At 39.5% G+C, this 14,014-nt stretch overlaps 1 protein-coding gene across 3 annotated transcripts in view; it reads left to right on the top strand.

The window, feature by feature from the left end:
- Positions 1-14,014, top strand: part of UTRN (utrophin) — a gene marked incomplete at its 3' end in the record, with an annotated part of 317,155 nt that overhangs the window by 56,802 nt on the left and 246,339 nt on the right. For all 3 annotated transcript variants that reach the window (XM_081905086.1, XM_081905087.1, XM_081905088.1), the window contains exons 9-17: positions 7-164; positions 2,671-2,874; positions 4,378-4,559; positions 5,085-5,235; positions 5,969-6,088; positions 6,541-6,642; positions 10,541-10,648; positions 12,488-12,667; positions 13,652-13,827. In XM_081905086.1, coding sequence (XP_081761212.1) covers positions 7-164; positions 2,671-2,874; positions 4,378-4,559; positions 5,085-5,235; positions 5,969-6,088; positions 6,541-6,642; positions 10,541-10,648; positions 12,488-12,667; positions 13,652-13,827 — 1,381 coding nt within the window. The remainder of the gene's footprint in view (positions 1-6; positions 165-2,670; positions 2,875-4,377; positions 4,560-5,084; positions 5,236-5,968; positions 6,089-6,540; positions 6,643-10,540; positions 10,649-12,487; positions 12,668-13,651; positions 13,828-14,014) is intronic.

The following is a 14,014-nucleotide window of genomic DNA, read 5'->3' as shown; positions in this document are numbered from 1 at the left end:
TTTTAGATGTTGCTGTACAGCTTCCTGATAAAAAGTCCATTATCATGTACTTGACATCCTTGTTTGAGGTCCTCCCTCAGCAAGTTACCATGGAAGATATTCGAGAAGTGGAGACTCTTCCAAGGAAATATAAAAAGGAATGTGAAGAAGGGGACATACAGATGGTGTGTGCTAATGTTTTCCCAATTCTTTTTTAGTTTAATGTCGTATGACATTTAATGTTGCCTCCCAGGTAGCTCCTGTGTCTTTTGTCCTTTTCACAGTCAATTGAAAAGTACTCATACAAACTTGTACGGTCAGTAGGTTCTGGCTTCTGTCATGCAGTGCAAAAATACATAGCTTTCTTCCATTCTTCTTTCATATCATCCAATGATCTTCCTTTGCTTCTTTTTTCTGATGTTACTTTATCGGCCTCGCATTCATATTTTCTGTTTTCCAGTACAACTCCTTGTCCTCTCAATATACTTTCTTCTTAAAAAATAAAAAATCTGTTGCTATATCAACCCAGCTTTTATGCTATGTATTTAGAATTCTCTGTTTTCTAGTTCTCTTACTTTTCCCTTTATATCTTGGTCTTTAAAATCCCCCGACTCTTTTATGCATTTCTTTCCCTTTTTAATATAAAGTTCTGGAGCACATTGTTCTATGACAATGTGTTGGATCGAGAGTTTGTGGGAGCTGAACTCTGATCCCGGGATGCTCTCACTGGGAGTGGGAGAAGATGCAGTTTTAACTGATTCCCTGTTACCCTTTACTTCCCAAAGATCTACTCTGGAAGGTGTGGGGGAGTGGTTTTTGAACAGTGTGTGAGGTAGCACAGGAGGCTGCAAGGAGAAGAGGGAAATAAGCAAAAATCACTTCCTCCCTTTCTCTAGTGCAGCGGTTCTCAACCTGTAGGTCCCCAGATGTTGTTTGACTACAAATCCCATCATACCTGAGCTCTGGCCTTGCTAGCTCGGGGTGATGGGAGTTGTAGTCCAACAACATCTGGGGACCCACAGGTTGAGAAAGGCTGTTCTAGTGGAAGCTTCCATTGCTTTCAGATGCTTCCATTTGCGTAAGAACAATTCTTCAGCCAACTCAGGGGTCTATCTTTACCTTTTTACCAAGTCTGTTTTTGATTCTTTTCAATCTGGGTTTCAGGCTTCTCTGACTATATTTCTGAGTTTGGATCAAAATGGTAGGGTCATTTCTTTCACCATTTGGAAATGACTTTAGCTAAGCCTAAGATGGTTCCTTTTCCCTTGCAGTGCTATCTGACCAGAATGCCCTTCCAGTTGATTCTTCCTCTGTTTGTATCTTTAGTTGGGTGGGTTTGGGTAAAAGGATCTGCTTAACTCTTCCCATCCCAGCTATTTCCCCCCCTTCAAAATCATGCCTGCTCTCCTGCTGTTTTTCTCCCTGAGAGATAAAATATCTCCTGTTATCTTCTAACATTTGAAGAGAAAGGTCTCTTTCATTCACCTCTTGTGGTCTTTCAGTCAGCATAAAGCTACTGTTACCTGAAAATAGAAAGCTCTTGGTGGGAGAAGGGGAAAGATTACGTAACTTCATATATAATGTATAGTTCTGTCCTTGTTTTAAGTGTCAAGCCACCATAACATTTTTTAATTCTATTAGACGTTTGCTCTAGTCATTGATTGTTCCTTTCAAGAGGCAATACTGCCGAATGTTTTTATGACATAATTCTTGTAACACATAGAATCATAAGACAAAGTGTAAACTTTGAATACCACCAGTTAACATCTTACCTCTTGATAGGCTAGTTGTAGAAAGTGTGCAGAGGTTACTATTTTAAGTTTTATATACTTGAATGTATTTTGTCAAGCACTTGTCAGAAATCCTAGCTTAATGCTTGTAACAGGTTTGGTGCCACATATTGCACTTAGGCATCCGGTAATTGAACTTGTGACTTAAGTTCGTACTTGAAAAGGACAGGATATTTTTACAACTGAAATCTCTTTAGACAGAAGTGCTGATAAGACTTCCAAAGTACTTTAATCATGTGTTGGGGTTCCACAATTTTTTCTAGGATTTTTTTTTTTTATAGAAGAAAGACCTACGACTTTAATTTTTATGCACGACTGCATTGTAATGAAAACCTCTAAAGTAAAAACATTAACATCACAGTAAACAATTTATATATGGTTAATGTGCTTGATGAAAGCCGTTTTCATTTTTTAAATATCAATGTGAGGGTGTATGTCTGTGTGTGGAGTCATGTTGTAGGCTTTTGGAGGTAAGATAACGGAATTTTAGCAACTTCTGTGCACGTATAGAAATGTTTTATCTAAGTCACTGTGTAAATGCATTTGTCAAATGAACGTCATTGAGAGCAAAACTCAATTATGTCAGCTAGTAAACCTAGATCATTCAAATGGTTTTTTGGTAAAATATCAACTCTAATCTTAATTTCTGCCATTTATTTCATTAACATTGAATCTGTTATTGATAACCATGCCCTGAAAACCTTGAACCAGATACCTTGGATTTCCTGCACTGCAAGGTAAAAACCTAATCTTGCACACACACAAGATTCTGATACATGCATTCCCAACCCCCACTCCAGCCCTTTATGTGGTGGTAACATCTCTGTTAAATAAGCATTTGTGTTATTATAAAAACAGCTTTCAAGAAGTGGCTCTTGAGTTTGATTTTTCTGCTCTGTAGAGTGAAACAGCAGAAGACGACTATGGAGGTTCAAGAGCAGAAACTCCCAGCACTGTGACTGAAGTTGATATGGACTTGGACAGCTACCAAGTAGCTCTGGAAGAAGTTCTCACATGGCTGCTCTCTGCCGAGGATACATTCCAAGAACAGGAAGTCATATCTGATGATGTTGAGGAAGTCAAGCAACAATTTGCTACGCACGAAGTGGGTGTTAAATAAGGTTTCTATGAGAGTTGCAGGATGTAGTTGGTTGATCAATATTATCCCTTGATTAGGCAGCAGTAGATCATTTTCATAACTATAGTTGTTATGCACATGTTACCCACCAAGTTCATAAAGCTCCTCCTCCTGCTGCCTGGGAATGCAGAAAAGGGGATTAAGGGGATGGTTGTCAAGTGCCTGATGGGCCATGCATACATAGTTTGTGGGCTGTGGTCAGCCTGGTGGGTCACAGGTTCTGTAGATAGTTGCAGAAGAACTTGTTCAATTTCTTGTTCGATCTCTCTTCGGTAATATAAATGTTATTAAAGTTCATGGGCTACTTAGACGTTGGAAGTTACAGGGAATTTTTTGTTGGTTTCTTTTGGTTCTTTTCCTGAAAAATATTTTTGACGGAGAAATCATTTGCTTATGGAATAGCAACATTATTTTTTTAATACAATATTTTGAGAGAGACCGGGATTTTCCATAGATTGTGAAGTGGTTGCAAATGGCTCATGCCGTGGGACTTCTTTTATAATTTTTTTATTGATATATACCTCTGTTGTGGGTTTAAGATTACACCCAGATATATATAGGTAGTTGTTTGGTATGTTTGCAGTTACAGTGTGTACTAGCACCTGGAAAGGTAAAGGTGAAGGAACCCCTGACCATTAGGTTCAGTTGTGGCCGACTCTGGGGTTGTGGCGCTCATCTCGCTTTATTGGCCGAGGGAGCCGGCGTACAGCTTCTGGGTCATGTGGCCAGCATGACTTAAGCCGCTTCTGGCAAACCAGAGCAGCGCACGGAAACGCCGTTTACCTTCCTGCTGGAGCGGTACCTATTTATCTACTTGCACTTTGACGTGCTTTCGAACTGCTAGGTTGGCAGGAGCAGGGACCAAGCAATGGGAGCTCACCCCATTACGGGGATTCGAACCGCCAACCTTCTGATCGGCAAGTCCTAGGCTCTGTGGTTTAACCCACAGTGCTACCCGCGTCCCTCAGTACCTGGAAACAGAGCTACTTTAAAGAAAATGCAAGCATGGAAAAGCTAATCATAGAATCACAGAGTTGTAGAGGACCCTGAGGATCATCTAGTCCAACCCCCTGCAATGGAGGAATATGCAGCTCTTCCGCACATAGTTCGAACCTGCAACCTTGGCATTATCAGTCCTATGTGATTAATGTTGCATATTGTTGGCTCCCCGTTCCAAAGCATTTCAGGCTGTCATAGAAGAAGCATGAACCTGAGGTTCCCACACTAATGGAAAACTAATCACACTGTTAATTTGATTATTTTATTTCTGTTTTTAGCTTCCTGATGAGGAGAGAAACCCCTTAGCATCTTTTTTTTTTTGCTTGTTTCTTTATTGATCCTAGCCTTTTCTGTGGCGTTTCAATTTCCAAGTTGCTGTTTATTAAAAGTCTTGTAAATTCCATGCAGTTATTAAAATTATCCATGGCGAGAGATCAGATTGATCTGACTTGTTTAATCTTTTTTCCCTAGGCTTTTATGATGGAGTTGACAGCACACCAGAGCAGTGTGGGTAGTGTGCTGCAGGCTGGCAATCAATTGCTAGCCCAGGGCAATCTTTCAGAGGAGGAGGAAAGTGAAATCCAGGAACAAATGTCGTTGCTGAATTCCAGATGGGAGGCTCTCAGAGTAGACAGTATGGATCGGCAGTCCCAGTGAGTGACACCCTGAACATGCACAGACTAGTTTCCAGTTCCAATGGTACACGTTATGTGTCAACCCCTCTGACCCAACCCCTTGCGGACTGAACAGTTTTTAGAATAAACTTAATGCATTGCAACACTAAATTCAGCCTGGAAGCACATCTAAATGAGCTCAGGAGAAAGGAAATAAGGTAGTGAATAGTTTTGCGCCCAAGACACTAACATGAACACAAAACTAAACTCTGGATCTTTGTATGAAAATGTAGTATTTTAGATTCTGTGTTCAATACAGGCTTATGTGTTGCTTTAAAACATAGTTCCTTATAAATGTGACTAGATTTTCAGGCCCAGTTTCCAAACATGTTGCTTTTCTTTTGACCAACCCATGTAGGCTGCAATCTTTTGAGTACTTACTTATGAGTAAGACTTAAGGAACACAGTGGGACTCGCTTCTGAGGATTGCACTGTTATTTTAACATCAAATCTCCTCTTTAAAGTGACATTAAAAATAATTCCTTGTGTTTTTGACATTATCAGCCTCCATGATGTATTGATGGAGCTACAGAAGAAACAACTGCAGCAGCTGTCCAACTGGCTGACTGTTACAGAAGGACGCATTCAAAAGATGGAATCTCAGTGCTTCGCTGAAGACTTGGAGTCCTTTCAACAGCAGATGGATGAACATAAAGTATTTTTACCCCTTACTGTAATAAGCATGATAGAGTGAAAAAATAGTCTGCAACAGCTCAGATTTCCTGGTTGCCTTTGGATGGAATTGTTAATATAGAAACTCATCTTTAAAATAAGTTTTAGACCTACATGTGTACTGTGGCGTTGTGCCATGTATAGTAAAGTTCAGGAACTGTATTTTTTAGGAAGTACATTTTACTTCTTGGCTTCCTTGAAACTTTGTGTAGCCATTAAAACTTCTGGATAGAACTTACGGGATTTTTCATATGACTGATCTTGTGTAATATTACTCAGTAGTTCTGGGGAATGTGAGGATCTTCCTTTTGACACAGTGCTTTTTCTGAGGAGAGGTGTATTTTTAAGCACCCAAAAGTGTTGCCACAGAGGAAATGTTGTTCTTCCTGCCACCCACTCTTCAATGTGGTCCAGAGCACCAAGCTAGCATTTTCATGTGACTAGACATGGCAAATGAGTGTGGGGATCTTCACTTGCAAGAAGTGACTTAATGAGCACATATGCAAGATAAGGTTGCACTGGTGAAAATAATTTTGTTACTATACATATTGTGTGGGATATGGTCAGAAGCAGCAGAGGCTGTTTAGAGTGGTTGTGGCTAAACAGTCGTGGCTCATTAGGAAAATATTTGCTTAAACAAAAATCAAGCAGGTGGCACTAGCAAAACAATACAGTGTTATGTCTGGTCTTCATAACAATTTAATCAATGCTTTCAGGGGCTACAAAATGATCTTGAAGCAGAGCAAGTTAAAGTAAACTCATTGACTCACATGGTGGTCATTGTTGATGAAAACAGTGGTGAAAGTGCCACAGCTATCCTAGAAGATCAATTGCAGGTGAGTGGATGTCTTGATTTAATAATTCTCTGCATGGGAAAAATGTGGAACATTTTTCAGCCAAAGGGCCACATCTCCTTCTGGGGGCCCACATGCCAGTGGTGGGCAGGGCAAACCTAGATGGAACAATGAATATGAATCTTACCTTTGTACTTTTGGTTTCTTTCTACACACATTCACCCGATGCTCTCTGTCCTCCAGGCAAGCAAGCAACATTTATTTATTAGACTTATTAGATGCTTGTCACCTGAAAGACTTCAAGCAACTTATGTTAAAGAAAAATATGTGCATATACAATACATAATGCCAAAGGAAGAAAAGGGGTGGAGCCCCATTGTGCAGGGCTTCTGCTGCTGGGACTCATTAGCTAAATCCCACCCTATATGTTTGTATTTTCTATCTGCTTTCAAAGGGGAATGCATGGTTTCAGAAATTTCTTTAATTGTCTGCAGGTGCTTGGTGAACGATGGACAGCAGTTTGTCGCTGGACTGAGGAGCGGTGGCTCAAGCTCCAAGAGCTCAATATCTTATGGCAGGAGCTATTGGAAGAGCAGGTAAAACTTGTTTATTTTCTCCAGTGTACTTATTTTTAAAAAGAGTAAATCAGCTTTCTGAACTTGCTTGTATTCCTACCCAAAGGTATTCATTCAATTTGTTATGGACTAGTCTGTTACCAGTGTATATTGCTGACAGAACCTGAGGTCATTCAGTGAAACTGAAATATTTTGGAAGATTCAGAAGTGGAAAAAAGCAATACCTTTTCATCAGCACATAGTTAAACTTTGGAATTCACTACCATAAAATGTAACAAAGGTCACCAACTTGAAAAGTTTTGAAAGGCAATTAGACAAATTCAAACTCTTATCAGTTGCTAGGAAACATGAGTGGGGAGAATGCTGTTCCATTCATGTCCTGCTTGCAGGCTTCCCATAAGTATCTGGTTGGCCGCTTTGAGATCAGAAAGGTGTGCATAAATAGGCCTTTGGACTCTTCTTACATTTGAATGTAATTTTTATGTAATTATTTATAAGGCCATGTTATGATTGAGACAGTTATGGAGAAAGAGAGTTAGGCTATTGTACAAGTTTTCAGGAACACCCTTAATCTCAGGTAAAAGTGTTTTAAAATAAATTGTGTTTCTTTAGTTCAAACTGCTTTTTTTTCAGTTCTTCAGATATAGATCTCAAGCCAGTTGTCAGCTGCCATTATGAGTGGTGCAATAAAAAATGCACCATCAGGGATACTTGGGCCCAAGTTAATACAATTTTTATTTGTATCTGGGCATGGGCTCCTTGACTTTTGCGTACAGCATTACATTGTTTGTGGATGTGCTTAAATAAAATTTTCTATTGGGGGAAAGCATGTTTGTTTCATTTAAGATCCCCCTCCCCCAAAACTATAGATACAGGTCTCTCCTGGGTGTGAACTTTAAGTATAATGCATTAGGAAGGATTTATAAGCTCATGGTGCAACAACCTTCATTGCTAAACCTCGCTGCTTTGTTTGCTGTCAGTGACTAGTCATCTACATTATGGCTGAGAGATGGGGAGCAATTTGCCTACTTGTATCCCAGAGTATAAATCAAGCTAATATATATAAACAGTATGTTTTACAAACAGTATGTTTTACGACCAGTGACAAATTTAACTAAAGGGAAGTAGCTGAGCATTATTAATTTTAGTAGACTGGGGCTGAGTAATCACTGTATCCATATGATTGTGGCCTCTTCTCTGCATGCAATTGGCCCTGTTATGGATCACATTTGGATCAAACTGCTAAATTAATCAGATTAAATTAATCCCGTTTGAGATTAATATAATAGGATAAAATAACTGAAGTAATCCTCTACTGTTGTGCCTCTTTCTATCTAGAGAGGTGGTCTTATAGATTTCAAAGGCTAGTGTGTGTATTACCAATCATAGAGGACTGGGTGAGTCAGTGTTGGTTGCAGAAGGCAGGTTTCGCCCTTGCCATTATTGTATCCACAAGAGCAGTATTCTAAATCCCAACTGAAATGAACACAAATCCTTCACTTGTATAAAAGAAAATTAAAGGTCAAGGGACACCATTAGTGACACCATCACCTCTGGTTAACTCAGATTGCCTTTGTCTGCATAGTCTTATCTTGAGTCCTGTTTCTTTCATTGCATTTCTGCCCTGTTATTTCCCCAAAGAGCCTTGGGCAGCATTTGCACTTCAAAATCCCCTTAATTACCAGCTTCTCCAGTTTATGCAAGCTATTTATAAAAACAACAACATGCAGGTAAATTGCTTCACTGTACGCACCAACAGTGTTGTGTAGATCTTTTAAAATGATTTGTTAGTGGTGAAAAAATAATTGAAACAACTCATTGGCTGAGGTTTTCTAGTTGAATGGATGAACAGCAAAGCGATACCTTAGGATGTATAGTGCCCTTAATGTTTTTGGGGAGGTAGATTGTAAAGTCAGCAAATGTTAAATCATTCGGGAAAATTATCTTCAAACACTGCCACTTAACTTCTTTACTCAGTGATAATTATAGCCTTTCTGGGTTTTTTTAAAAGGAAATGTATTTTGGCAGCTGTTAGCAAAGCTCAGTTGTTCATATTTATAAGTCTGATAGACTCTCCAAGTGCCCCTATTTTCCAGGGACGTCCTTGATTTAGAGAAGCTGTCCAGGTTTCTGATTTGATCCTGGAATCTTCCACTTTTCCTTAGGATGTCCCTATTTTCATTGGAGAAATGTTGGAGGGTATGGAGTTAGCTAGGGACGCAGGTGGCGCTGTGGGTTAAAGCCTCAGCGCCTAGGACTTGCCGATCGAAAGGTTGGCGGTTCGAATCCCTGCGGCGGGGTGCGCTCCCGGTGCTCGGTCCCAGCGCCTGCCAACCTAGCAGTTCGAAAGCACCTCTGGGTGCAAGTAGATAAATAGGGACCGCTTACCAGCGGGAAGGTAAATGGCGTTTCCGTGTGCGGCTCTGGCTCGCCAGAGCAGCGATGTCACGCTGGCCACGTGACCCGGAAGTGTCTCCGAACAGCGCTGGCCCCTGGCCTCTTGAGTGAGATGGGCGCACAACCCCAGAGTCTGTCAAGACTGGCCCGTACGGGCAGGGGTACCTTTACCTTTACCTTTATGGAGTTATCTGACCCCTGAGCCATCTGAAGGCAATCCTGTATAGGGAAGTTTGTTTAATGTTTAATGTTTTATTATGTTCTTATATATGTTGGAATCTGCCCAGAGTGGCTAGGGTCACCCAGTAAGATGTGTGGGGTAGAAATAGTAAAATTATCAATATGGAATGGGGCATCCCTATTTTCATCAGAGTAATGTGTCAATTCAGTATAAAATATTCTGTCTGAAGAAACTTGTGTGATTTTTCACAAGAATGCAAAAAGTTGTGTCTTAGTTCCTTTCTGTAACTGAGTGTAGCTCTTACTAGGATTACTAATACTAGCTCTTTCTATGATCTTGGAGTATTTTGAAATAGTCCAGTCCCAATAAAGAACACTAATAGATATGTTTGATGGATTACTTACTTCAATGATTGGAGTGGGAGGCTTAGTTTCTGCCTTGGTTCTTTAAGGACAAAATTTGTTGCTTGCTGAGTAGATCGAATAGGACAGCTATGACCCTTTGAGTTGGTTCTTGGTTTGCAGAGCTAAATATTGTCTGCTAAACATGCCATTGTAGAAGTGAGGAAAAATATCTGCTATGGATACTAAAGACTTACAAAATAATCTTCCTGGGTAGATTTAATTAATTTTGAGTCTATGCACTAATTTGGTACTGATTTGTGAAATCTTGAGCTTACAGATGTTGCATTTGTCTGGATTTAACTTGGTTATCATATTAGTTTACAAAGCAATGGACTTATAGGCTATATTCAATTTTAAGATACTCCACAAAAGAATGCTCTTGTAAGTAGAATGACACTTGTTCTGTCAAAAAATGGAAGATGGCATTTTACCTAGTTGTGGATTTTTTTTTAACCAATGAGAACAAGACAGGTGTGCCAACCAATAAGAAGACGACAAAGTGCTGGTGTAATGCCATAGTGTTGCAATGAAGATGATTAACAAAATATAGCCTCAAATGGCTCAGAACTGCAGTACCTCAAGGACCGTCTCTCTCCATATGAACCTAGCCAGACCCTGAGATCATCATCTGAGACTTTATGCTCTCCCCAGGGAGGTTTGGCTGGTACCTTCATTATACACCTTTAGGCACCAGGCAAAAAAGTTCTTCAACCAGGCCTTTGGCTGATTAACATCTTAAATATCTTACAACCCTTTTAAATGTGTTTGTTTTCATCATGTCTTTTGTGTTTTTATATTGTATTTTTATGTGGTGAATTGCCCTGAGATCTACTGATGAAGGGCGGTATACAAATTTAATAAATAAAAACAAAATGCAGGAGAATTGTATAAATATTCTCTTGGTGTTGTTTTTTAAAATGTGTTGTCTCTTGTGCAGTGTTTGTTGAAAGCCTGGCTAATTGAGAAAGAAGATAGTTTAAACCAGGTGCAAACAAGCAACTTCAAAGATCAAAAAGAGCTTGGTGTGAATGTTCGAAAGCTGGCAGTGAGTATTACTTGGTTTGCATTTGAAAATAGCATCATAACCTTAAATGTTTCATCCTGTTCTACTCCCTATTGTCAATTGGGCATTTTCTCTGCAGTGCTAGAGTATCATCCTTGTTTCATCCTAGTGCTAATTTCATGGTCTACCAAGTTTTCAAATTACTTTCCAAAGACATAGGTTAATACTTGTGGGTTTCACTTGTAGCTGAAGAATGCAGTGTGAAAATCACAACATGCTGTTTTGTGAAAAGCATGTGACTGTACAGTTCATGCAAATTTGCTAGAGAGTGTACAAATTGAAAGTGGCGCTTATTGAAAAGCAAGTATGAAGGCAGTAGTCCAAGACAAATTCTTGTGGATACTGTTGTTTCACCATCAGATTCTCAAAGGAGATATGAGAACGAAGCATCTGACACTAGAATGCCTGAATTACAGTGTTCAGGTGAATGATGGAAATTTGCAAAGATATTTAAAAATCTGTGTTACATTATTTGCATTACGCAACAGAACCAGCAATACAATAAAATTAAGAGGCATAAAACCACTCAACCAGATGAAAGTAACATAACTTAAAATTCCTGGGCAAATAGAAAATGTTTTAATCTCGTTCTAAAGAACATACATTGTTGGTGCCAATAGTACCTCTGTCTACAGCTGAGGACATATGAGAAAAAAGCTCCTATCTTTTATACATACATGATGTGCTTCTCCTAAAGATGGAAAATGGAGGGCGTCCTCTAATCTTAATGCATGGGCAAATTGATATGGGAGAAGGCCCTCCTTAAGACTATGTGATACAGCAGTAGATAAGTACCTAGTAATTCTGTTGCGGGAATGGAGAACTTGTGAGATGTTGCTCAACACCACCTCCTATCACCCCTGATTGTTGGCCATGCTGGCTTGAGCTGATGGGATATAGAGTGTAGTGACATTTGGAGGGCCACAGGTTCCTCAGCCCAATCTGTTGTATACACAAATAATGATCTTGAGCTTTCTTGGTTTTTGAAGCAGCCACAGCTTTCACTCAAGCAAGCAATTTCCCTTTTACTTCAAGGGGGAAAGTAAAAGGGAGACTGTGTAATATTGTTCTCAGTGATGAAGTAAATGGAGAAGCCCCTTGTCACGTGCGAAGCTCCACAAATGCTTCAAAATTTCTGTGTATGCCATAGGACTTCTGAATCTTGACAATAGCTTCATATGTGTATGCTACTCAAGGCTCTTCCCAGTTTTCAGTGAAACCAAAGCTTGTGGGTGCAGAGTGTGAAGGGCTCCATGATGCATCACATGCTGGTCACAACCCTGTCTATAATGCACAATTGGTATTAGTCGTAGTGTAAGGTTTTCAGCATGGGGACCGAAATGCTGACCAATCAGGGTTGCTCTCCCAGTTGAGACTTTAGGCATGGAGAAGCAGCGCCCCCTTCAGGTAATCCTGACTCTCTTGGGAGGTTTTAAAGCAGAGGTTGGATGGCCTTCTGTCTTGGATGCTTTAGTTGAGATTCTGCATTTTTGCAGGGGGTTGGAGTAGATGACCCATGGGGTCCCTTCCACCTCTACAGTTCTATGGTTCTGTGTTGCTAATCATGATTTTGGTGAGGTGGGCATGGCTAGCACACATGCCACAGGCATTCCTGCTGGCTTTTTCACAGAGATTGTACATAGATACTGAATACCTGAACAGGCATAGTATTTTAGCAAATGTATTTAAAAAAACTACCAGCAAAACTATTAGGGACATTTTCACAATTTTATTTTCTAAGAATATACTTTATTAGAATGGGAAATTTGAGCAGAATTGTGCCTTTAAAAGGGAATGGCTGCTCTTGTTTCACAATGTCAGATTCTCAAAGAAGATATGGAAATGAAGCGTCGAACATTAGAACAGCTGAATGAGGTGTCCCAGGATGTGGCACAACTTCTCAACAACAAGAAGGCACTGAAGAAAATTGACAGCGATCTGGAAGAACTAACACAGAAGTGGGACAGTTTAGTTCAGAAACTTGAGGATTATTCCACTCAGGTACCATAAAAATATTACTATCCCATTACACCTTCCAAATGTCTTTCACTAATACATTAATGTTGACCTATAAAAGTAAAACTAATAAAGAAGCCTGAAGGTCTTTTCTTAAAGGTGTTTAAAATAAAAAAGGAGGGGCGGGGGGGGGGGAGAAGGAAGTAAATTGGTCCTTTTCAGGCTTGAATTCTAATCTGATTAGAAAATCTGAAAGTCTAGTTCTAATCTGCGCTTGATTTAGAGACAAATTGAATAGTGAGTTGGCTGAGAAATTCAAAATAGTACTGTGCAAAACAAATTGTGAAGTTTCCCAGAAGCATCCTTTAAAAATCACAAGCAAAATGATCATATCTCAGTTTAATAAACAGATTGAGCAAACCTTACATCTACTGCACTAAAGCAAAGTTTAAATGCAAAGTTTAATTGTCAATTGCTTTGTCTCCTAGCTTATTGGAAGCTATTAACCATAGTTTTCCAGTTTGGACATAATTGGAAGCTAAGGTTAAACTAGACTTCTTGGTTTGTTTGCAAGCAAAGAGAGGAGTGAAGTGGCTACATGTGGCTGCATGAAGCTTGTTTGCATCTTGACTTATAAAGATGATTCTGGACCAGTGCAGAATCAGTGATGGGCTGGACAGTGACAGAGTGACCTTGACCCAGTTACCATCTCTCAGGCTAACTAACCTCATATTGGTATAAGGATAAAAGGCTAATGTGTGATCATTTTTTATCCAACCCTGAGCTCTTCAGAGAGGATGAATGAAGCTGCGGTTTAAGTTCCTTCAAAACCAATGGAAGGCAGTAAATCACATGCTTAATGTTCTCAGTGAAATTAATTGGTCTAAAACCACTTAACTTCATCTGGATCATATCTGAAGTGATTAGTGTTACTGTTATTATTAGCTGCATTTATCTCTTGTACAAAGATGGCATATTGTATAATTTCGTTTCATCTACATTGATGTCTTCTTCAATTTACCCCTTAAGGTTACTCAGGCAGTTGCAAATGCTGAACCGGCCCAGATGTCACAGAAAGTAATCAAAGAAACCGTCCTTTTTAAAGAGCAAAGAACAGTTAAACATCCCAAACAGGAAGAATTTGTTCCACCTCTACCTCCATCAAAGAAAAGACAAGCCTGCTTTGATACTGAAGCAAAGAAAAAGTGAGATTTTTTTTCATTGTTGTTGTGTTTTCTCAATCAAGAGGCAATGAGTTGCCTCATTTTCACACAGTGCATGGTAAAAAAAATGCAGCATTGTAAAATACTGCTGTTGTCTGGGTTTTTTTGTCCTATTTAGAACTCTGTATGAAAAATTATTTGCAGTCTTGCAAATAAGGATAGAAGGATG

Source organism: Podarcis melisellensis, assembly GCF_964234715.1.
Source record: "Podarcis melisellensis genome assembly, chromosome: 3".
NCBI classification, from domain to species: domain Eukaryota; kingdom Metazoa; phylum Chordata; class Lepidosauria; order Squamata; family Lacertidae; genus Podarcis; species Podarcis melisellensis.
The sequence above is the reverse complement of the archived record's forward strand: the minus strand, read 5'-3'. Positions and strand labels throughout refer to the sequence as shown.